The sequence below is a fragment of the Curcuma longa genome, unplaced genomic scaffold, assembly GCF_044706935.1.
Source record: "Curcuma longa cultivar G26 ecotype Majalengka, Jawa Barat unplaced genomic scaffold, ITB_CL_G26_1.1 utg18532_np1212_1030455_RagTag, whole genome shotgun sequence".
Classification (NCBI taxonomy): Eukaryota; Viridiplantae; Streptophyta; class Magnoliopsida; order Zingiberales; family Zingiberaceae; genus Curcuma; species Curcuma longa.
This window is the reverse complement of record NW_027435598.1, coordinates 171,543-196,606: the sequence shown is the minus strand read 5'-3', so window position 1 is coordinate 196,606 and position 25,064 is coordinate 171,543. Positions and strand designations below refer to the sequence as shown.

Below are 25,064 nucleotides of genomic sequence, written 5' to 3'. Positions count from 1 at the left end.
TCACCAAACCGTTCACCTTTCGCTCTAAATCTCCCGATTTGAATTGACCTTCGCTCGCACCTTCGCCCTTTGCCAGTTCACCGTTCGCCAGTTCACCTTCGCGCCTTCGCCCTTCGCTAGTTCGCCTTCCCCCTTCGCTCGCGCCTTCGCCAGTTCGCCTTCGCCCTTCGCCAGTTCGCCCTTCGCCACCAAACCCTAAAACACCACCAAATCCAGAAACCCTTCTTTTCGCCTTCGCCAGTTCCGGCAGCTCACCGTCGACCGTTCGTTGTTCGTCCTTCACCACCAAATCCTTCCCTTCGCCTTCGCCGGTTCTGGTGGTTCACCGTCGACCGTTCGTTGTTCGTCTTTCGCCACCAAACCCTTCCCTTCGCCTTCGCAGTTCGCCCTTCGCCAGACCTCGTCGGCTCGTCGCGGTTGAAGAAGAGCAAGGCCGAAGAAAAGTGGTAAACGAGCACCCCTCTGTGAATCTATTCCTTTTTACTACGCATAAAATTAAATTTTATTATTATTTAATTTTAAAATATTTTAAAAATAATAATTATTTTTTAAAAAAATCGCCTAGGGCCCCTCCTAGGCTTGAGCCGGCCCTGATTTCTACCATCTATTTAATTACTCTGTTCTTAGCTAGGTTTGATACAATTACACATGTCTTATACTCTTCGTCGATTCAATCGAAAAGCTACCTCTAGTTTGTATAAAATCATGTGCTTCTCTTTTTCATTTATGCAAAGTTCAGATTCATCTTCATTGATAATTTTCTCTATGGTGTGGTCGTATAGAATCTGCTTTGTGCAACATTTGTTGATTGATTGCTTATGTGCAAGACAATGAAGCAACTCGACGGATCCAGTGTGCTGTTGTGAAACATAATTTATGAACTTGTAAACATTGTGTGCATTGATCTTTATGCATTATTTTTCTATTTGTACTGATCGGTTCGATCGATTGAAGCCAAAGAAAGAGTCATCTTAACAAACCAAGAGGTTAAAATCTTATTCAATAAAGAGGCCTAGCATGTGATCAGTTAGGTTTTGATAACAATGGCTCTCTCTCTATATGAACACAGAGTGACAGAGAGGAATCTAAAAACAATCCGAGGTATTTTCAATTTTTTTTTCTAAAGAAGAGGAAATTAATTGCTTTTCTGTAGCTAAACAAGGAGCTTGCCTGGGAGAAGATGTCGTCCGATGCCGTCGCCGGCTTCGACGAGGCCGCCGATGCTCTCCTCCACCAGACCCCTAAGTATCATCCGTTCAATCTGGAGGACGGTGTCGCACATCTCGATCTTCCCCGGTGGATCCCATTCGCCCGCTGCAATGTCATACTTCGCGGCGATGGATCCCCCATTGAAACCCGCCGCCGCCGCCTGCTCCTCTCGTATTCGACGCACCTCTTCCCACACCTCAATCTCCACCTCCTCGTCCTCCCCGCCGCCGGAGAGCGAGAAGGCATCCCATGCGGTCACTCGCAGTCTGAGATCGAGGATCTCGGCCACCGTGTCGTCGAGGAGGCGACACCGACCCTTCTTCTCCATCGCCGGCCGCACCCACCTTCGGCGAATCAATCTGCAGAGCAGATCTCAATTTAGCGATCCAATTTTAAACCGGTTCGTTTGGTCACTCGAAACCGGTTTGATTTAAAAGGAGGCGCCAAAAAGAATGGCCGTTATGGTGGAATGCGGACAGCTGGCGGTGCCCCAAGTGTTTTGATTAATGGGCCAGTCCATTATTCGGCCCTTTTTGAAATCTAAAAGCCCAAATACAGCCCATTCTTCAAATTTGCTCCAGGTGATTAAAAAAACATTTTTTCCATTAATTTATGTCGACCTCTGCAGTTAAGGGTGAATAAAACTTCGGTTCAACCGAAATAACCAACCAAATCAAACTAATTCGAAAATTCAGTTCACAAGCATACCTCATTGCATTTCCATAATTATGTACATTTACATGTGCTGTTTTATTTTACAAAAAGTAAATGAATTAAACTGTATTATAAAGTTAAGAAACTGATGTTCGATCAAAGATGAAAAGCTCAATAGAGGCATCCTTTCATGATCCTCTACTAGTATAGTATTCACACTTACTGAAGCTTGAAACAATGCAGGCATCAGTGTTGAAATTTAGGCATTCAGCATTGCTCTCCACCATGATCTTCTTCTTGTTCTCATCGGCTAACCTTTGCATTTGCACCTAGGCTATATTGATGCTAGTTTCATCGAATTATAAGTTTTGGAGCTCAATATATACTCGAAAGTCCAAACAGACAACTGCCGACTTTTCTATGATCACTGGTAGCTGTATTTGCTGTGATGATCCTGTTAAAGTGGGATCTCGCATCCGAGAGGTGAAAAGGGAGAGCTCTCATGTCGAGAGATGTGTTTGGAGCAGCCACTTCAGTAACTAGACATGTTTGTGTTGGTTGATGCTGTACAGATTCTTGTTCCGTCTGTGCTGTGTCTACGCATGAGCTCTCCAACTTCCTTGTGTTACGGTGAGAACAATAGGGTAGGAGAATGGCCGGTTGTGAGTACCTAATGGAACGTTGAGGGTCATACGCATCCTTGACACTGCCACTTTCATATGGTATGACTGGACCGACAACTCTTCCAAGCTGAACTGAAATGAAAGCACAAATGTTGATCATCAGTGTCGAATGAGGTCAATGGTAATGTTGCATTTACGCGATTACCATTTGAGAATCTATCGGACGAGTTTGAAGCACTTGCTATTTGTCCAGATGAGCATTCCATATTATCAGAGTTCTTTTTATGTGCCTTATCTTTGCTTCGTTTATCTATCGAATAGGAGGTAGTTGCTTTTTCCATTAGAGGGACAGCAGAGTGGACCATTGTTGACCTATGAGATCATAGAAAATATCACAGATAAAGATCCAAATACATATTATGTAATGTGATCTTTGATTGTATGATTTCTTGCAAAGATGGAGCCACCACAGTTGATAAAAATAAGAAAGGAATGAAGCTGAAGAATAGACTGGCTGAAAATTTACCTAGGGAGAGAAACATGCTTCCGATCTAACAAAGTTGCAGGTCCATTTTTTTCACCATTCTCCGCGAGGTAAGTGAATTGTCTTCTAAACTGATCCAAAGCACTGCATAAACAAGGCATATATAGTTACTACTAAAAAGTTGAAGATATGCATGAATTCATAAATAAGGACTGAGAATTTCAAACCTAGGATACAGGAATTTCGTCCTTTCAGTTCCTTTAATGTAGCTTTCAAGCAACTGAGGATGATATTCCAATATCTCACGGAAGATGAGGTCTTGGATGTCTTCTTTAGTCAACCTTCTTCGTTCAAAATCAAACTCCGTTTTTGGGATTGGTCGGCGAGACGGTTCCCTCTCTACTTTAGCAAGAGTTTTGAAATATGGATCAGCCAGTGCCTGGCATAATCAAGAAGGGATTGTGGTAACTTATAAATGAACATTGAACAAATAGACATCAGAATCATAAAGGTTAAATGAAGATTCCTACTGGACATGCATACCTCTTCAACTGTTGGTCTGTTCTTAGCGTCAAATGATAAAAGCTTCTCCAAAAGTTTCAATGCCAAAGGATCTGCATTCAGGAATTTCTGTGTGAATGGTATAGGGTCTTTCTTCCTCATGCTTCTCAAATACTTCCTTGCTTTCTCATTTTGAACCTGGAGTCAAAAACCGAAAGAGAGATGAAGGGACTTAGGTGGAGAAGTAGCATATTGTAGTTGAAGGATTTGTGGATGTATATATGATTCATTTTCCCTTGATAGCTATCTTCCATCTTGACACTCTAAACCAAATACTAACCTGGGAAATTGTATCGAAGGAAGGTGTGCCAAGAAGGGCAGTGATCAAATCTAGTTGATGAGCAACATTTTTGCCAGGGAAAAGAGGCTTGCCTATCAATAGCTCAGCAAAAATGCAACCAACACTCCAAATGTCGATAGCAGTGGTATACTGCAGTTTGGGAGGAAAATGTAGATATTTACTAACAACACTCAAGAATCTAAAAATGTGAAATAAAGAACAAGTTACTTTGTTTTCCTCTTAATTTGGATATTTAATATAAAAATAAAAGGATTATAAGCAAAATATGTTTCTTTTATAGCTCACAAGTTCATTCATTGCTTCTCAGTTCTCAATTACAGGGACCTTTAACATAGATCTTAATATAGTTTGTTCTACCATCCTTGTTTGAAGTTTGTCAAAAACATGTTTAAACCTAGTAAAAGTCAAGCAGCATGATAATTTTGTAGTATCAAATTTTAATAGCTTGGAAATAGTTCTTCTGATACTAATTATTTGATAAGGAGATGAACAAAGAGAGATGATGAAGCAAAATGTTTATACCTTAGAGAAGAATGATCCGCATAATTCAGGAGCCCTATACCATCTGGTTGCAACGTAATCCTGTCAAGAGGAACACATGTTAAGTACAATGTCGTCGTTTGTTATTTTGAAAAAAGAAAGCCAATTAAGGGTCTACAACTGCAACAGAACAGAAAATTAAGCAAGAAAGCTGAGTGAAAGGAAAAACAAATCCTCATTTCTCAACTTACCGTCCAAAATACTGTTGTGGGGCTATTGTCGAATGCAACTCTTGCTAGCCCAAAATCACAAATCTTTAGCTTGCAGTTTGCATTTGCCAGTATGTTCTTTGGCTTTAAATCACGATGGTACACATTGGCTATACACAGAAACATGTTAATACTAAATTTTAGTTTCTTAAGAATAATCTCTCTTTATACATCAAGATTAAAATTACTTACCATCAAAGCTAAAAGAGAACAGGGTCATAATCACAAAGAAAGGAGACATGCTACTAAACTGAAAACCATGTAAAAAACAATCAGCATGAACAAATACCTCACCTGTGTGGATATATTTAAGTGCTCGGAGCAACTGATAAATGAAGAACTGAATATGTTCCTTTGTTAAATCATCATTTGCCTTTATGACTTGGTGAAGATCTGACTCCATAAGTTCGAAGACAATATAAACATCTTTGAAATCCCGTCTCGATGGAGGCAACATGATGTGTTTTATCTCCACTATATCAGGATGCCTCAAAAGACGCAGAAGCTTGATCTCACGGAGAATTCGAACAGCATCGGAGTTGTGTTCAAAGATATTATGCATCTTCTTGATTGCCACCATCTCACCAGTATGTGTATCCATTGCTGAACAAACTACTCCATAACTACCTTTGCCGATAATTTTCTCAACTCTATACCTATTAGCATCTCCATACTCACTGAAAAACTTCAGTTCTAGAGACCTCTGCAAAAGATAAATATAGTTTTTTTATAAAAAAAAAATAGATGAATTATTGATTTTGGACGACAATGCAAACTCCAAGAAGTTGGAACCTCACATGAAGCAGCATCAGAATTAGAAATGGAAGATAAAAAATGTTTTTATGCAACAAACCGAAACCAAAACGATCTCCATAGATAATTGACTCGAGGGAGAAAAAAAGAGGAAATTTAAGAGAATTAAACTGCAAGAAAATGACAACAGAAAACTGGAAATCGATACAGACAGAACAGAGACAGCGATGAACAGAAAAATCTCAGCCCTACACCCCATTTAGAAACAAAAAACTATGGGAAACGTCCAACCTTTTCCCGTTGATCTTGCTGCATTTTCTTGCCGCTTAATACTTGGACGCCTCACGAAGGACTCCAAGCTTCTTCCGTCTACGAACCTCGGTCGACTTTATATCAACACACAGGCAAGAAATGGCGCGAAATCAGACTCTTTTCAGGACCACAAGCCGAATTCCCACACTAGTCTCTCCACAACCTCCAAATTTCCAGCGAAATCAGAATCCCTCCCGGCACAGCTCGATCGCCGCTCAAAAATCCAAGCTTTTCAGCTTCCGCGAGATTCACCGACAACGAATGCCTTCCCAAATCTCGGAGCTAGCACGAGCAGCGCGAGGAGGAACTGGGCGATGGTACCCTCGCTCGCAGAGGCGAATGCAGATATAGGACGCGATGGTAATATCGGTTAATTGCAACAAGGCAAAGGGCATATTGGTAACTGCAGAACACAGCTGTCGTTACTGGAGATAGCCGACACTCCTATGGTTGTATGGAATCCGCCAATTGTTACATTTGTTGACCGGGTCAAATTTGGTCAACCACTGTTGATCTGATTGTTTGACCAATCAAATAATTTTCATCTGGTATTTAATTTATAATAATAGCAAAATGGACTATATATATTTTTTCCTCTTGTACATAAATAGATTTAAATCCTTTTTACAGAGATGAAAAGATAAACATATTCAAGAAAAACATTTCGCTAATGAATTTTATGATAAAAAATTTGCATTTTAAAATTATCAAATGTGAATTTATAAACACATAATTTAATAGACTACAATAAATACTGTTAGAGCCACCTCAACTCATTTAATACTCATGAGCTAATTAAAGTTAAATATTTTAAACTAAATTAGAAAAAACTGTAATTGGGATTAAGTTTAACTAAAATTATTCTTTCAATACATATAAAACCAATTAAATAAATAAATTTGTATAACTCTTTAAATTAAATGAACATTCATGAATAGAGATTATCAATTATTTATAAGTAATATTCATAAATTATATTTATTAATAAATTTTTATCAAAATAAATAAATAAATTTATATTATCAAACTCAATAATCAATCAAATAAATTTAAAAATATAAAAATTTTAAATAGTCAAATAAAATTGAATTAAGAATTTAATAATACTTAAATAAACTAAGCTCAAGCTAAACTTAACTAAATTTAAGTAAGTCCATAAAAAAAATCAACTCAAATTTGAACAACTATTTTAATAATTTAATTTATTTTAAATTCAACTTTTATTTAACTTGATTACTTTATCAAACAAAATAAGCTTGAATACTGTAATATTTATCTTAGCTTGACTTATATATGCCCTAATTTTGAGTATGCTGTTAACATCTTCGTCAAAACTACTACACTATATTAAAAACAAGAGTATTTTTGGAATATAATGTGTCCTTTAATATTTGTCAAAATGATTTTTTTTTTTAATTTTATCATTAATAATAATATGACATGACAAATTAAATATGTTTGGAGGCATACTATAATTTGGAATCCAAGCATACAAATTTGGAGACACATTTATATTAATTTTATAGAAAGTTTGGTGTATAAATAGTACATTTATATTAATTTCATAGAAAGTTTGGTGTATAAAAAACATTAATAACGTGCATCCCATGCATAAAAAACATTAATAACGTGCGTCCCATGCTCTATTTTTTTATTATATAATCTAGAGAAATTATAAATAAAAACATGTTTCGAATCAGAATATGACTTTTGCATTTGACACCAAAATTTAAGAATTTATATTTCACCCCTTAATCTTTGTAAAAGCTTATGCTGCTTTTTATTTATTGGTAATTTAGCAATTTAGCAAAATTTTGCCGGCAAAATGTAAAAATTAGCAAAAATTTTTTAGGCAAAGTGAAAAAATTTCCCTTTAAACAAATCAAATAAGTTTTAAGTCAAAACTCAAAATAATATATCTTATTATAGTAAAAAAAGGCTCTTTAAATTTTTATTAATGTCAAAAACTTCTAACGTTTTTATTTTGCTTATAAAAATATCTCTAGATAAGATACAGAGTATTTTTGATAATAAATTGGAAGGTTTAGGGGGCATTTTAATATTACGAAAATTTTGAAAGAAATTTTACAAAAGTTATTTAAATTTTAGAAAATAATGAATTATATTATTACGTATTATTCGTAATTATTATTATCATTATTATTGTGACGGAGAATGGAAAGCAAAGGAAGCAGTCTCTTGCTTCTCCTTCCCCTTTCCCCAACCAACCCCGATATCGTTGAGACAGCAACTTCTCTCCGGCCTTCCCACCATTCTACTCCTTCCTCCTCCTCTTACTCCTCTTCCTTTTCTCATCCGTGGCTTCAAAATTCCATCTTACTTGCTCCGGTGGTTGGATCGTTGGTATGCGATAGATCTCCCCCTCCCACCCCTTCATCTCATTCTTCTTCGATCGTATTTGGATTCGATCAGGATACATTGGTCCAGCTCTCCTTTCAGTCTCCTGGACTGCGCACAGAATGGTGGTCTCCGGTCCGGTGACCCCTGGTCAGGTGCGCGGAATCATTGTGTTTCTGGATCCCTTTTTGGTTTTCTGTTTCTCTTGGGTGGAATTTTGATTGATGCACTTAATATTTTGTGGGCATGCTGTTAGATCCAGATCCTCTTTCATCTTTTTTGTTTTTTTTTGGTACGAGAAGTTCTATGACAATTCGTGGTGTTGACTCTCAATAAAAGTTCTTTCTTTTTGAGTTTACGTTTCTCTCAGATAATGTTGAACTTGTGTGGGAATTATGTGCTTCACTATCATTCTAACTTATCAAACTTTTCAAAGTTATAGCCTTTGCGTTTAGATTTCAAATAGATGAAAGTTTGAGATAACGAACTGCAGCTTGCATTTTGTTTTTAATTTTACTGGGAATTTTCTGCCTGGTCCATATTGGTAAATGCACAAGATCCATTTTGATACATTTCAAGTTTGTTGCTAAAGTAGTTTAATTGTGTCTTATATTGAATGCAAAATCGACCAAACTAACCATATGCATCTGTTCTCTGGATGTGGTTGTACAGAAACATAGTCCTCACGTGACATTTGTAAATGAAACTTTTCATCCAACTATCTCATGATACCTGAGCATACCCAACAAATGAGAGTAGAGATATATGCATATTTAGTTACAATTTTTGCATGCTTACCCTAATAATTTAAGGATTTCTTTTTGACTTTATATTGCAGGTGTCATTTTTGCTTGGGTTTTTGCCTGTTTTTATTGCATGGTTATATTCAGAGTTATTGGAGTACCGAAAGTCTTCATCTCTAACAAAAGTGTAAGTATTTTATCTGAAATGGACAATTTATCTGAAAATTTATTTAAACACATAGGTTTAGTACATGAAAGGCATGATTGATTAAATGCCCTATGGAATAAACTATTTACCTAGGCTGCTTCTTGGTTATTCATAATTTCTCTATCAAGATCAGTCATCTCTTAAATCATGCACTTATTTGAGCGGTATTACAAAAAGGAAAAAGTTAGCAACTTTTAACATCTTTACTAACTAGGTTTGGCCATGTGAGAAGAAATTCAGACATTCTCAGATTCTTGGACTATTGTTGTTTAAGAATGCAAATTGCAGAAAGCAGAAAGGCACAAAGAAAATTTTCACATTTGATAACTTGGTTTACAATATCTATGGAGGATTGCATATATTCAGTAAACAAATCAAATTTTGTATCGAGCATGTAACATGTAGTCCTAGTGTGGCATATAATTATTTTGTGCACCTATTTCTTGATTCTTCAAATATTTCCTATTGGACCATAATACTTCAGAATATCTGTGATGGATGAAACTCATTTAAGCACAAATCCTTTTATAAAATTATATTTCTTTATATTCATTAGATTACTTGCAACTTCCAATTTGTATACATGAATCATCAGTGTTTAAAGTCATGTACTCAAATCAGTTTTCCTTCTGTTGTCCAGTCATTCAGATGTGAATCTGGTTGAACTGGATAAAGAAATTGTAAAGGATGATGATCGGGTTGCTTTGCTTGAGGGAGGCCTGCCAAGATCTTCATCAAGAGGGAACTTATCAGCCCGAGCAAACTTAATCAGGTTAGTTATAGATTCCATGGGATATAAGTTAGATGAGCCTTCCATATGTTCCATGACTCAATTGATGTTGGCTTTGGATATTTTCTAGGTTTATATCATTGGATGAATCTTTCTTGCTTGAACATCGAAAAGTGCTGAGAGCCATGTGAGTTCTTGTGATATGATATGCATATATTTGATATGTTTAGGTAATATGAGCATCAACTCCTGATTTTGTTGCCAAAATCATGCAGGGCAGAATTTGGAACAATTCTTGTATACTTCTATGTTTGTGATCGGACAAATATATTTTCACAAACTACCAAGGTTCTTTTCTTCTACTTTATTATGACTACGGTGTATGGCTGTAACAGATTGGTGATCTCAAAGTCTCTGTTTTTTCCCTCTCTATAGATGCCAAGGATCTTAATGAAATAGTCAAATTTTGTACAACTTGTAAACATAATGATTACTCATGTGATTGAACTTCTCTGCATAATTTCCTTCATAACATAATAAAATAGTCAAATGTTATTCTGTAGTCAAAGTCAGATGTATACCATGTTTCCTAGGTATCTTCAGAAGAAACAATTAGACACACATTCTTGAATGCTTTTGTAGTTAATTCAAGAGCATAAAACCATGGATTGTGCTTGTGTTTGATGCCTATGTTTGTAGATTATATTTGGGCAAAAATCAAAGGAGTGCCCTTTTTTCTGAATCACATGAGCACCTCTCTTTTATTATTATTATTATTATTATTAAAAGAGTGTCCTACCCCACCAGCCCCCTTATAAAATGATATAGTTATCCTTAAGTACATTATTCGACATTATTATCTCCTGACACGCACATTAAATCCTGAACCGATCGACCAATTATATGAAAAGAACAAGTTCATATTATAGCAGCTACGATTTCATAACTGCTACCATAGTTATAGCAACTACAATGAACAAGACAAGTTTGTGTTGTAGCAGCTATGAAACTGTAGCTACTATAACTAGGGACAAATCCAGAAAAAGGAGGTGGGCTAGGCTTTGGGTGTTAAAAGTGTGGGCTAAGTAAAAAACTTTTTTACAAAAAGAACCAATGTATAATAAATCTAATAGTGAATTTTTTATAAAAACTTTTTTACAATAGGTAATAGAGAGGGGGGGGGGGGGGGGGGGGGGGGGGGGGGCGGGGTTAGAGCCCAGGACAACCCTTAAGAAGACCCATCCCTGGCTATAACTACGGTAGCAACTACAAAATCGTAGTTGCTACAATACGGACTGTAACTGCTATAACTACGATAGTAGCTACGAAACCGTTGTAGTAGCTACAACATTGTAGCAGCTACGGTTTCATAACTGCTACAATACGAATTTGTCTTGGTTCAACGGTATTCACGTTGTAGTAGCTACGAAATTATAGCTGCTATAACTACGGTAGTAGCTACGAAACCGTAGCTGCTACAACATTGTAGCAACTACAGTTTCATAACTATTACAATATGGACTTGTCTTGTTCAATAACATTCATGTTGTAGTAGTTATGAAACTATAGCTGCTATAACTACTGTAGTAGCTACTACAGACTTGTCCTGTTCATACAACTAACTAACCAGTTCAGGATTTAATGCGCGTGTCATGAGATAATAATGTCGAACAATGTACTTGAGGATGACCATGTCATTTTACAGGGGAGCTGTTGGGTGGGGCGCCATTTTGATTAAAAAATGAAAGACAACCGCCACCTTGATGATTACAAAAAAGGAGCGTTCCATTGATTTTTTGCCCATTATATTTTAAGTAAGAACGATTTGTCCATACGTACAACCCAAATAGTACGGTTAGATGTTTCTTTGCATTGTTTTGATTTGAAAAAGAAAAATAATAAAACATCAACTCGTCATAATTTGGTTGTAAAATAATCAAGATGAACATAACATGATAATGTTGTAAAAAATACTTAAATTTAGTTGAAGTATGGTCTTCTAATTCTGGTTGAGCTTCTATAGAATGACTCTTTTCTTCTAGTGTGTGCTCTCGTCTTATTAGTTTTTATGTTTTTAAGTCATGTCCCTATTATTATGTCTTAAATCTGTACATTCCCCTCTGGCTATAGCTTTAGCATGTGGCAGTTTATGAACCATCATTACTGATTTGCATTTTGTAAATAAATTTATGTTTCTAATCTTTCTCGTTAATTTTAGGCCTTTTTGATCTTCTCCTGATCCATTACTTGATTTTTCAGAGTTACAGCCGAGACCTATTTCTTTTCCTCTATATTCTTCTTATTATTGCTTCCACCTTGACGTCCCTAAAGAAGCACCATGACAAGTCAGCTTTCACAGGAAAATCAATACTTTTCCTGAATCGTCATCAAACTGAAGAATGGAAAGGATGGATGCAGGTTGGTGTCTTTTGACCTTTCTTGTCATATATCTTCCTTCACATTACCAACTCTGTTGTAAATTGCACGCCATATTCACTTTGATGACTCTTAGTTGATAATCACGAATAGGATGCCCTAAGCTGGTATGAGCTTGAATGGGAACAAGAACTGATTGTAATATAGTGTTTGTAGTTAGCTAGGCACTGTACTTCTTACACTAACAAGTAAAATTTCAACAGAAGTTATTTGTTGCAAACAGAATTTATATAGATTTGCTTGAGGAAGATGGACCAAGTCCTTTGTATTGCAGAAGTGTAGCTTGTATGAGAAAAAGAATGTGTATACATGACTAGGAAACATACTGTTGGTAGTATACCAAGCCATTAAAGTTTTGACTACTAAGTACTTTTATATCTTCAGCTTTCATTATTTCTTATGATGATTTTAAATTTGAAGATTTTGCATACCTAAATTCTTAGTTGCAACCAGTGATGAACACATTGTATCTGGCAATGTCAACAATTCATCTTGCTGACTTGGTATACACCACAAAGTTTTACTGTTCCAAATTGGCAAAGCACTATTTTCATTATTGTGTCCTTGATAAGAAAATTTTTGTGCTCTTTATCAGGTTTTATTCTTAATGTACCACTATTTTGCTGCCACTGAGATATACAATGCAATACGAATATTCATTGCTGCTTACGTGTGGATGACTGGCTTTGGGAACTTCTCTTACTATTATGTACGGAAGGATTTTAGCCTTGCTCGGTTTACTCAGGTGCCTAGAGGATCTCTTGATAAGTTATCACTTGATTTTAACTTGATAATATTCTGTTAGTCACCTAGAAGCTTAAATGTTCTCCATTGTGATGCAGATGATGTGGCGGCTAAATTTCTTTGTGGCCTTTTGTTGCATTGTCCTGAACAATGATTTCACCCTGTATTATATCTGTCCCATGCATACGCTTTTTACCGTCATGGTGTATGGAGCACTTGCTATCTTTAACAAGTATAATGAGATTGGACCTGTAATGGCCATCAAGATTATTTGTTGTTTTCTTGTAGTGATCTTAGTCTGGGAAATACCTGGGGTATTTGATATCCTCTGGACTCCTTTTACGTTCCTGATAGGTTAGTAAATTGTAGATGCATCAGCTACCTTATGCTGCTCACTCAATCTTTCAAAGTTTTTAAAGGTTTCCGCTGCAGGATACAAGGATCCAGAGCCTTCCAAGTCAAATCTACCACTCTTACATGAGTGGCACTTTAGATCTGGCCTTGATCGCTACATTTGGATTATTGGGATGATATATGCATATTACCACCCTACTGTAAGTTTTGCTGTCATAATCTGTCATGTCCTTGTAGATACTCAATGTAATCTACTCGGTTCATACTTATTTGGCTGCTTATTTTTTCTTCTGCATTTTAGGTTGAAAGATGGATGGAGAAGCTTGAAGAATCTGATAATAAAAGGAAACTCTATGTCAAAACAAGCATAGTTTCAGTTTCCTTATTGGTGAGTCATGATAATTTGCTTCGATATTCTTGAGCATACCTTGTGGCATGACATTGAGATACAAGGGTACTTTCCATCTGCAGGTTGGTTATTTGTGGTATGAATACATCTACAAGCTAGACAAACTTTCCTACAACAAGTTGCATCCATACACATCTTGGATCCCAATTACGTGCGTGTAACAGTTTGAGTCAAACTTTATTCGCTAAACTAGTGTCATTCAAACAGATTGTGATGTTATTTTGTGTTAACTGTAGTGTTTACATCTGCCTACGGAATTTCACTCAGCAACTTCGCAGTTCCTCTCTCACTCTCTTTGCGTGAGTTACATTTGCTTTGGACCTTCTCTACAGAGATGTTTTTTTTTCAGTGAAATTCATTTTTTGTTCTTCCATTTGGCAGATGGCTCGGCAAGATCACACTGGAGACCTACATTTCTCAGATCCATATTTGGCTAAGGTATCGATAGGATTAATGTTGCTTCTTTTTTGCTTATTACTTCATCTTGTATGATCCTTTTACAGTCATGCTTAGTTTGCCAATTCACTATTTTCTGGAGAAACCTTACAAACTCATGACACTTTGGGTTTCTTAAACCTGACACGAACTTCTGTTTTTAGTAGTGATACATAGCTAAGGACATGTTCTTGGAAGTTTTGAGGCTAAGTTTTGTTGCACCTAGAAATTCTAGTAAATTTCCTGCTCGTAATTAACTTAACATCCATCATTCATTTTCTACAGGTCAAATGTGCCAAACGGCCAGCCGAAATGGCTTCTTTGTTTCATTCCCAATTACCCTTTGCTTAATTTCCTGCTCACTACGGCTATCTATCTCTTTGTAAGTCAAATGCACTTCAACTAATCTGAATTCCACATGCTTTTCCAACTCAAACACTCGAAACATGCTATTCTCGCAGATATCCTACAGAATATTCGATCTGACGAATCTATTGAGGACGATATTCGTCCCAAGTAAAGACAACAAGCGCCTTTTTCATAACTTCATTTCCGGAGCAACCATCTGTGTCTCGTTGTACTGCATTTCATGGGTTCTCCTTCACATTCCTGGAGTATCAGTTTGACAGGTAACATTTAGATATCCATTTGCTCACGCAGAACTTCTGGATGCTGATCATCGAACGAAATCTCTGTAACAGGGTGAGCAATTTTCAATCAGTAATCATGAAAATGAGGATGTTTTTTGTTAGTCCGTCTGCGAAAAGCTGGTCCCAAACACTCTGCTGTCTGCATTCATGGATTTGCTTACACAACTGGTTTTGATTCAGTTATCAAAAAAGAACAAGAGACGACGAAAAGAAAAATCTAAGGATCTTGTATATTTTGTGGGAGAATATGGAACATTCGCTGCTTACAATATGAACCTTCTTTAAACAATATCTTAAATTTCATTGATTGTATGATATGCCAAGACTTCTTTTTCTTCTCCAATCTAGTTTTTTTTTTTTGATATTTTGTTTGAATTAACAAGGAAGACACTCGTGAGTAAGCAAGTCAAGTCTACACTACATCATACCGAAGATGAACTGGTTCACGGTTCGGTTAGACGATCATTATGTTTCTTAAGAAGGATCACTAATCCTGCACATTAAATTTACAACAACAAAGGCAGAGCCAATTTCTCAACTTGTTGGAGAGTAACATTACAAAAGGAACCAACTTAAACTCTAGTGAAGAATTTCTTTGAGAATTACTACAAATTTTACATCAAAATAGAATGCTAGAAAAATGTTCACAGAGACTTTGTAAATCTGATATTTTCTTGACATTCTCACTGAAAGATTGAAGGCAAACTTGTACCTTTTTCATTTCTGTCACTACCTTTCTTCTGAGTTGAATCTGTTCCAAGCTTCCTGTATCAAGATAATGATGTTGGTGAATTTTGGCAGAGATTCTCACAAATTCAAGATGAAAAACATAAAAATGCATATGAATGCAGAAGATAATGATGATAGCAAGATTGGTAAGATGATCCAAGGTTAACAACCACTTGTAGGCTAATAAATTCTTTTACCATAAGTCAACAATCAAGAACTGCTACTTGATCAAGAAAAATGAGAATTCACCTTAAGAAGATCGAACACTTTCTCACTGATGTACTTCTGCTGGACATTGGCACCCCGTTGCTGCAATTTATCAGGATGAACACAAAGAGTAGCCTTCCGGAAAGCTTTCTTGACTGCTGAGGCTGTAATAACTTCTGTCAATGGAATAGGTTGCCAACCACTCTCGGTGCCGAGGATCTGCACAGAGAAAAATCTCAAGTGAAAGAACTGAAGAGAATTTTTTGGGTGTCATTTTCAAAATAATGCAGTTTCACTATCTCAAGAAATAAAATGATCAAAAGACAACACGAGCAGATTGAAGTTTACGCACATATTGTAGAGTCGATAGCAGTGCACGCAAATTTCCTTCTTTTCCATTGGACCATCTCCTGAGATCAGCATCCAGATACTCTGCCAATCTCTGCAGCAATAATTTGATTGAGATTGGTCAAGAGAAAGTAGGATGAAACCTTAAAGCATGTTGTAAATATTACTTCTCTTTCTGATTGCTCTCTTTGAGCAAGCACATCTCGCATGTTCTTTTCTGCAAGAGCTTTGGCCTGGAGAACACACGGTAATGTCATAAACAAGAAACCTCACAAAAGCAAAACATAAGTGAAGCCCTAAGTGAACATACAGCACGTTCAGCTATTCGCTGATGTCTCTCCTGTCGAGCTTTACACCTTAAAACTGATTCACCTTCACCTGCTTCAGATTACATACCATAACAGATTTAAAAAAATTGAAAAGAAAATAGCATCTGTAATGTTACCATTGGAAGACCATCAGTCCATGGGGGGAAAAAAAGAAGAAAAACTTCACGAACTTTATGATTACCTTGATAATTGGAATCCGAGTTTACCAGACATGTTTTTGAAGAACCAGGACTTCCAAATTCTGCATCATGTCCATCCTAAGAATCACACCACAACTCATTAGTTTTAAAACGGAATGCTCAATCAGAAAAGAAGAGTGCATGCTTCATTAGCATTCATTTATTTCAGAATTAGTTTATTATTTATTTCTGTTCATCTACCTTGTTGCCGTCTTGTAAATGCTCTTCTGCAATATCCATTCTAAATTTGTCCCTTGACATGGTATTATCTCTCTCAGAATCTTCTCTGGCATCTGCAGCAGCTCTTTCAGCACTTGATCTTTCTACAGCACACTCATGAGCTTCTGCAGTAGCCCGCTCATCGTGTAGCACATTCGGTCCTTAATTTAGAATCTCTAGAGGCATCCTCTGTTAGTGGCTTTTCAGAACTTTCATAAGAAACCTTCTCCTTGACTTTACTTAAGCCAGTGGTGACCTTACCTACAGCAATCCTTTCAGCTCTCTCTGGAGCTTCAGCAAATGCTCTTTCTATGGCAATTCTGTCCTTTTTTCTTTCCCTCTCCCTCTCCTTTTGTTCTTCTACAAGCCTTGCTCTCTCTTTCTCTTCTTCTAGTTTCCTTTCCCTCTCTTTTGCTTCTACTCGTAATATCTCCTCTTGCAAAATTTTCTGGTTCCCATTTGCTTGTTCAGACAACCTTGCTTTGTCTTCATCTATTTTGTCTACTACCCTTCTTACTTCATCTTTTATTTTACTTTTCCTCTTGCTACTTTCTTCCATCAACCTCTCTTGTTCTTTTTCTTCTTTCAAATTTGCTTCCCTCTCTTTTGTTTCTTCTAATAATATTGCTTGTTCTTTCTTTTCTTCCATTTCTGATATTTCTTCGAATAACCCAACACTATGCATATCTTCCACTAATTTACTTTGCAGCAACACTATGTTCTCTTTTTCTTCTTGTAGTATTTGCTTTTCCTTTTCTTCTGCGGTCACTTCCTCTAGTTCCTTCTCCATTTGTTCTATTTCTTTGTCTTCCCTTTTCATTGATAGCATAGACAAGTCTAATAAAGTAGTTGGATGGTCAAGCAAATCAGTGTTAAGAGGGTCTGCGGTATCGTTAAGAGGCTCTGCACTAACCCCCGGAACTACATTGACAGACATATATTTATCCATAAAGTAAGGTTCAACTTGAATTTCGATAGTATCTTCATTTCGAAGATTCCAGAGATGTCTTCTGTCGATTTTATGACCTTCAAACTTCTCAAGATTGCATTGCACGAGTTCATTTTGAGCATGTTTTGTTGTATTTCCCTGGCAATCTTGTTCTTTGCATGTTGTTACTCCAACTGCTGATCTATTATCCTTCAAATCTTCTTCGTCTGTATGAACTTCTCGATCTTCTTTAGCTCTTAAATCACTTTCTACTGATAAACTATTCCTATTTAATTCTGTTGCTGATAACTGTTCGCACATTCCGTCTGTTTTCTCCATTTCATTTACAGTATCTGCATTGCATTGCCTATCTTCCATCCTTGTCTTCTCAGTGGCTGTGCACTTAGATGATGCTCCTTTGGTCCTCTCAACTTTTGATATGAATGATCGACATGAAACTTGAATTTCTCCTTCATGAACAGTTGTTGCTGATTTCCATTTCTTGACTTTGATCTCCTCTTCCATATTAATCTCAACAAAATTAGAAGAGTTTTCACCTCCACATGCATCTAGAGAGTCTAATTTGTTCTTACCTCCTTTATTACAAAGAACATAGTCAAGCACTGAATTGTCATTCATATTCTTTTCACTTCCTGAAAACAAATGAACCTTTTCACCAGCATATTGTATTTCGAGCTTCTGAACCACTCCTTGCGTCGCAACTTCTTTGAGATGTATATCATGGGTTTCTAGCTTAGCATTTTCTTCACAGGCACAAGCCAACGGAGCTACAATATCTTTTTTCAATTTCCAATTGCTTTCTATTTCATAGGATAGTGTATCCTGCATGCTCTTATTTTGTTTGACTTCCGAGATCATCGTCCCCGGTTTTGCTTTCTTCATTGAAACCTCCCCCTCAGAGACTTCTTCAGCAATTTCAAAATTTTCGGCATTTACCAATTCATGGTATTCTTTATTTATCTTCCATTTCTCTGATTTATCTGCTGATTTACTTAGCCAAGATGATTTCAAGTCACTCCTCTCCATCAACTCTTTTGTACCTTTTAGTTTAGCTTGAGCTACTTCCATTGCTTCTCGAATAGCTGCAGTAGATGAACTAACATCAACCTCCACATCGAGGAAACTAAGAGAATTCCCCTTCTTGACCTCTTGATGCACACAAAGACCTTCTTTAGTAGTGGAAACTGATTCACTTACTCCATCCAAACTAGCTTTGGAATTTGAAAACATTCTTGCTTTAGGATATCCCTCTTTCTCAACTAACCTTGGAGGTGGTCTCGATGGTGGTGGCACTCGTAATGGTTGTGTTCTAAGACTGATGTCAGAAACAGTCAAATATGCTATGCTAGAGGAAGATGCATAACCACTTGATAGGGAACCTCTGGAAGAGCTTGAATTACAATTGTCCGTCCCCAAGTGATTTTCTGAACTTCTTAAATGATTACTCGAAACTGAGACTGGAATTTTCTTCTGTTGTCCCCCAGTTTCTGCCCAATCGCTACCAGTATCCTGCGACGCCAGAGTTTCTGCATCAATAGCTAATCCAAATGCAGGAGCCGCGCGAAACTGAGCAGTATGTACTGTTCCATTCATTTTCTCCTCTTTCTTTCGGTTTGTAGTCTTCTTATTCCACAAATTGAACTCTGTGGCACCATATACTGAATGGTTGAAATCTGATGGCAGAGGATCACAATCTCTAGATGCCATAAGGCCTCCATTTAAATGCCTCGGCGAGAAAAGTTCTCCCGTAGCCTGCCGGTCATTGGCTGCTTCCCCTTTAGTCCTATTGATGAATGCAAGCAAACGCCCTTTAGTCCTATTGATGAATGCAGCAAAAGTCAAACTACACATAGACATAGTCAGCAGATGTTGAGTTCAAAGAGACTAAACAATGGAGTGAACTAAGTAAACTCTTTAGTAATCTATGAATTCAACAAATGCTGATAACTAGATTATTTCATCACGAGAAGTTTACGTCAAATCTTTCGCGATCAAGTACGTTTGAAGCGGCAAATCGCCATCAGTTCTACTACCTTCCATCTGCAGAAGATGGATCGTCCCTCGTCGGCGCCACCGCGACCAACTCCTCCAACGGCGTAGCAAACTTTCCGAAATCCACGCCCCCAAACACCTCAGAGTAGTCAAAGCCCCCGGAGACCGGATCAGCATCCCGGCAGCTCAGCGCTGGCGGGAGGTCGAGGAACGGGATGGAGCAGGCACCAGCGACATCGCTGAATATCTCGGCGTAGTCGTCCATTCGGGTAGAGAACCTCGGCGTACCTCGCTTGACGTCAGCGTAGGTGGCGCCGGCGATGTTCTTAGACAGCACCTCGCCGCCGCCTCCTCCTCCACGTCGCCGAGGTTCTTCCATCGAGGCGGAGAGGGAGGAGGGAGGGCGTCTGGATTTAGGGCTTGATTGGAGCTCCGTCCTCTCTCATTCCGCTTCCAAAGTTCACATTTTCGGACGCGACAGACGAAGATAAAGCGAAAGAATTAGGGCTCGAATGCAGTTTTGTTCTCTCTCTAATTCTGCTTCCAAGTTCACATTTTTCAGCCGGGAGCGGCGAGGAAAAAGAGAAATAAGGAAGCAAACACGTAAACGAAGCAAGATCGAGAAAGGGAAAGAAGATGTCACTTCTTGCTGCAGTACGCACGCAGACAGCAATGGCGATGATCCAGCTCCTCCTCGAGCGAGCGGGCGAAGGAGAGGCTTCGGTAGTAGCCTGTAAGTGTGGGGAGATCAAACGGCGAGAAGAGAAGCCAGTGCCAGTGGCCAGTGGTCAGTGGTCAGCAGCCAGTCAGCAAGCTTTTGTCTTTTTATCAGGTTGGAACTGAGCGTAAATTACAATGCGGGACTGGCCAAATAGAGCAAGCTTTTGTCTTTTTATGCTTTTGAGAGAGAAAGAGAGACATGGCAGCTTTTGTCTTTTTATGCTTTTGAGAGAGAAAGAGAGAGAGAGAAGAGAGATCCGAAGAAGATGAGACGTGGCACTGTGGCAGTCACGTCCCAATTAAAATTTTAATATTTAATTTTCTAAAAGAGCTAATTAATTTAGGACTGTTTACTTGGATGGAGAATTTGAACCCAAAATAGCAATCTGCACGACAATGCATTCAGGAGCCGTCAAAATTTATCTCGCCGCCGCCGCCGCCGCCGCCGTAATCTATTGTGTTAAGAAAATCTAAGAAAACCATTGAATCAAATAAATATCATTTTTGAAAAAGATTTAAGATGCAATTGAAAATTACAAGTGATCTAATCAATTAGATTAAATAATTTGTGCAAAAATTGATCTATTAAAATAGAATGAAGTAAACACTCAAAACAAACTAAGAAAAAAAATGGTCAAAAAGACAGTTCAAAGAGAACAAAGATTCTACACAGCTACCCTCCATTACGTGATATGGTTTCATGCCAATGGTTATCTTTACTGCATAATTTGGCCGGTAAATTTGGAACTTTAAAATCATCACTTTGCACAAAAACAATATTAGTACAACAACAGCAGAAAGTAACAAGTAATAGTTGGGCCAGTAAACTCAAATCCAAATCCTGAGGCATCGATCGTATTCGGCCTTGCAAAACACAGGACCAGTATATCGAAAAGTGAAGGGGAGATCACTATATCTTAAGATGAACAACAACTGGCCTTCTTGATAGCTGATACATCATCACCAATGTTGATTGTTTGCCCCTTGGGTAATGTTGCCTGGTCGTCGCTTGCTTCGAGTGCCTTCCTGCTTGTTACGTGGTGTATCTGAGTGAGCACTTCTGTGAAGGCAGTTTCGACATTCGTAGACTCAAGAGCCGATGTCTCCATGAAGAAAGTATTCTCATTTTCAGCGAAAGTCTTTGCGTCGTCAGTTGAAACTGCTCTAAGATGGCGCAAGTCCGCTTTGTTGCCCACGAGCATAATCACAATGTTAGATTCAGTATGATCCCTGAGCTCTTTCAACCAACGCTCCACGTTCTCGAACGTTATGTGACGAGTAACATCATACACCAAAAGTGCACCAACAGCTCCGCGATAATATGCACTTGTGATTGCTCGATACCTAATATAGGTAGGAAAAGAGACGATCATAAATTGAAGCAACATGAACTTGGTTAAACCAAGAAGCAGTTCTTGATTTAAACCGTTAAATGCAGCCATTAGGCAATCAAAAATAGGTTTCTGTAGAAAAACTAGAAGAAATAACAAGATTGTATACTTAGGAGAGTGCAAAAGACTACTGCTATGTTATCATGCGATTCATGCAGCTGAACATTCCTAAGCTGTAGTCATTGCCCTTAATGGGCACCTTTAACAATAAACATAGCAGTGATACGACCTCAATTGCATATATGATTGCATCATTATAGTGGTACAAAAAACTAGATGAATTAGTGAACTCATTAGTCCAAAGCAAACTGTAACATAATTATAAGTGATCAGAAGATTACTAGTAGTATAGCCTGCATACAGTTTGTAGGGTGATCCTCAACATGCCAATAATGCAAGATGAAGGAATTAAAACAATTAAACAAACTGTGATCCTTTGCACTTACGAGTGGGCAGCGGACCAATATAAGTCAATTTTTAATTTCCTTTTAACCATGCGAAGTATCACCTATTTTCTTCTTTCTTTCTCTAATCATTTTGTCTTTTTTCTCTCTCTCTCTCTCTTCTTCAACTCCACTACACCTTGCAACACTAGCTCTTCTTCTTTTTCCATCTTCTTTCGCATTCTATCTCCTCTTACGATTTATTGACCTGGTAGCAAGATTCTAATTTGAATAATTATTTAACATGGATGAACCAAACATAAGTCAGACTAAGCAGTCATCAAGAGGAACCCAATTGAGCAAAATAAAGGAAAGTTCACCACCAAGCAGTCATCATTCCTAGCATCAGTGGCTATATCCATAAAATCCAAATAATCCATACATAAGTCAGAGTAACCTAAAACGATAGTCACCCACATTGAAGAATGACATTTATGAAATTACCCAAGGCGCTTTTGCTTAAAGTGCAAGAAGAACCCAACTGAAAAAAATGAAGTTTGCCACTAGTTAGTCATAATTCCTAGCATCAATGTGACAACAACCATCAAATCAAAATCAAGACAACTAGATGCAAATACACTGTCAAAGGAATTTACGGCACTCCCTGCCCCTGAATACTACAGTTTAAAATGTTATAAATTTAGTTTGAAATCAGTATGATTGTTCAGCATCCGTCTCAAATTAATTTTGTAGAAATGGAAACTATGTCATACTCATGACCATGAACAAATCTTCTGACATAATGTAAGAATGGTTCTCATACATGCATACATTGCTATGGAAGAATTCAATACCTAGAAACATTAGGAATTAATTGAATGTTTCCTATATACTAACTATCCGTTCTACTTATTCAGTTGTTTTTTCTAACCCGCCAATACAAGATTGATGTCCCATTAAGATACCTGCACGAACATTTTGTCTTCAGTAGGCATATTGCTTCCATGTTATAGATCTGTATCTAATATGAAAAACTATCAAGGATGTTAATAAACACACTCGCTTAGGATAAAAAGGTCAAAAGCCATATCAGGTCACAATATTGGGAATTTACAAGTGAATGAATGCATTACAAAAAACAGAGATATTTATCAAATGAAATTAACAAAAGGAAAATAGGAAACAAAATAATATAATTAATATGGGCGTACGTAAGTGATATGACAAGAAGAAGGGAAAAATCATACGGGAGGGAGTATGGAGAATATCTAGGTTGAACAGTCAAGTTTTGTTATGGCTTCATAAGAGGAAAAATGAACAGACGTTAAACACAATTATAAACGTTGAGACCATCTATCAAGAAAAATATTACTTGCTATGGCAGTTTTCAAAAGTTTATAAGCTTTGAAAAATAATGGAGAAAACCCCACGTTTCGCATCCCATATCCTTCTACAGGTCAGTGAAGCATATAATGCATAAAGCTGTAATCCTAAAAATGTCATTATAGTGATTCTTAATGGATATATGATCGAAAAATCTCCTACATTAGGGATCTGGTCCAGTTCAATAAGGCTTCAAAAAAGAAATTTAATTCCAACCTGACATGACTAACGACCAACAGGTGTCTCTGCAGAAAACTGCTGCTGATATTTAGTTTATGAACACAACATAATGATTGACTCAGCATATGACCAACAAGGACAAGACATAGAACCACATACACATGCATGTTCAGATCAAAATCATTCAAGTCCACAGTCATATGGGACATTGATTACCCATCTGTCATAACTCATGAAGGTTAGAATATATTCAACTCGCACAGGATAGGAACCGAAGAACTACCTCCCTCTATATAAAGGAGAGAGATGTTTTAACATCCAAAACAAGGATAGGTACGTCCTCCTACATGTCTAGTTGCGCATCATTATCATACTATACCACTGCGGCCGTCATAGGTAGATTAACCTTCTTAAAAATTCTGAAAAGAAGCAGATTCAAGAGAAAAAGTATTCGATTAGGCGATCCAACGTCGACAACAAGCTCAACAACATGAATTGCAATAAGGACTGATCTAGAAAAACCTAATTTTGTTTACAATGGAAATAGCGTGGTCAAGATTTCACCAGAAAGTTAAGTCCTAGATCCGACCTGAAGCATTACCGTCCCAAACCGATGAAAAATAAAAGAGAAAACAGAGCGATCGGCTAAAAAATACTAGCTGGATTTAAAGATCGAACCTTTCTTGGCCTGCGGTGTCCCAAATCTGTGCCTTGATGACCTTATCCTCGACGCTGATGCTCCGGGTGGCGAACTCGACACCGATGGTGGACTTGGACTCGAGGCTGAACTCGTTGCGAGTGAATCGAGAGAGAAGGTTGGATTTCCCGACGCCGGAGTCGCCGATGAGCACCACCTTGAAGAGGTAGTCATAGTCGTCGTCCGACCCGTACGCCATTACGCGTTTGCCACAGCAACAACCACCACCGACGAAGAAGCCGATGATTTCTCCGACCTGATTACTAGATCCAAGTTCTCTTTAGCGCTATTAACGACCGGAGCTCCCGAGAGATCCGGGCCTGCGCCGCCTCGGCCTCGGAAACGAGTAGGAATGGGGGGAGTTTCGAAAGGAAACGCTTCGAGGCGGGCAGCGTGGCGTAGTCTTCCCTTGGTGGTGCTTAAAAATGGAAAATAATAATGAAATTTTAATAAATAATTATTAATAAGGCGCTCTTTATTCTCATTTTGAACTTCAATTTAATTGTTGATTATTAATTTTTTTACTATTTATATTTCTTTTCTATTCAAATTAATATAAATTTGGTTTCAATTGTCAAATAGAAAGAGTTCAAATTTAAAAAGACAACCTGAAAATTCAAAGAGTCAACGGTCAAATTCTAACTT

The 25,064-nt window shown here is 37.6% G+C and overlaps 4 protein-coding genes across 5 annotated transcripts; 1 reads left to right on the top strand and 3 right to left on the bottom strand.

Annotated features, from left to right (window-relative positions):
* Positions 1–1,962: 1,962 nt before the first annotated feature.
* Positions 1,963–5,845, bottom strand: LOC141819690 (mitogen-activated protein kinase 10-like). Of its 2 annotated transcripts, XM_074706948.1 has the most exons (11): positions 5,626–5,845; positions 4,876–5,284; positions 4,564–4,691; positions 4,355–4,414; positions 3,812–3,961; positions 3,514–3,669; positions 3,198–3,409; positions 3,013–3,114; positions 2,692–2,858; positions 2,590–2,613; positions 1,963–2,543 (listed from the first exon to the last, which is right to left on the bottom strand). In XM_074706948.1, exons 1-11 carry the CDS (start codon positions 5,647–5,649, stop codon positions 2,239–2,241), a joined length of 1,737 nt encoding a protein of 578 aa, XP_074563049.1. In that variant the 5' UTR covers positions 5,650–5,845; the 3' UTR covers positions 1,963–2,238. The 2 variants fall into 2 exon arrangements, with proteins under 2 accessions (XP_074563049.1, XP_074563048.1); XM_074706947.1 differs by having other exon boundaries at positions 1,963–2,618.
* A 2,005-nt stretch (positions 5,846–7,850) lies between these two features.
* Positions 7,851–15,070, top strand: LOC141819759 (protein REDUCED WALL ACETYLATION 3-like). The gene is made up of 16 exons (XM_074707005.1): positions 7,851–8,159; positions 8,843–8,934; positions 9,596–9,727; positions 9,816–9,872; positions 9,961–10,033; positions 11,945–12,103; positions 12,717–12,866; positions 12,964–13,219; positions 13,298–13,419; positions 13,521–13,607; positions 13,691–13,779; positions 13,865–13,927; positions 14,010–14,066; positions 14,349–14,445; positions 14,525–14,692; positions 14,765–15,070. The coding sequence occupies exons 1-15, from the start codon at positions 8,127–8,129 to the stop codon at positions 14,687–14,689; spliced, it is 1,632 nt and encodes a 543-aa protein (XP_074563106.1). The 5' UTR covers positions 7,851–8,126; the 3' UTR covers positions 14,690–14,692; positions 14,765–15,070.
* Positions 15,071–15,214: 144 nt separating this feature from the next.
* On the bottom strand, positions 15,215–20,390 carry LOC141819803 (uncharacterized). The gene is given in 10 exon segments (XM_074707058.1): positions 15,215–15,478; positions 15,692–15,868; positions 16,002–16,091; positions 16,165–16,230; positions 16,308–16,378; positions 16,508–16,583; positions 16,707–16,868; positions 16,870–19,171; positions 19,241–19,456; positions 19,707–20,390. Coding segments are annotated over 10 exon segments (3,534 nt in total). The 5' UTR covers positions 20,045–20,390; the 3' UTR covers positions 15,215–15,442.
* A 796-nt stretch (positions 20,391–21,186) lies between these two features.
* Positions 21,187–24,794, bottom strand: LOC141819738 (ras-related protein RABA1f-like). Its single transcript, XM_074706984.1, has 2 exons — positions 24,401–24,794; positions 21,187–21,729 (listed from the first exon to the last, which is right to left on the bottom strand). Exons 1-2 carry the CDS (start codon positions 24,616–24,618, stop codon positions 21,303–21,305), a joined length of 645 nt encoding a protein of 214 aa, XP_074563085.1. The 5' UTR covers positions 24,619–24,794; the 3' UTR covers positions 21,187–21,302.
* Between the last annotated feature and the right edge of the window lie 270 nt (positions 24,795–25,064).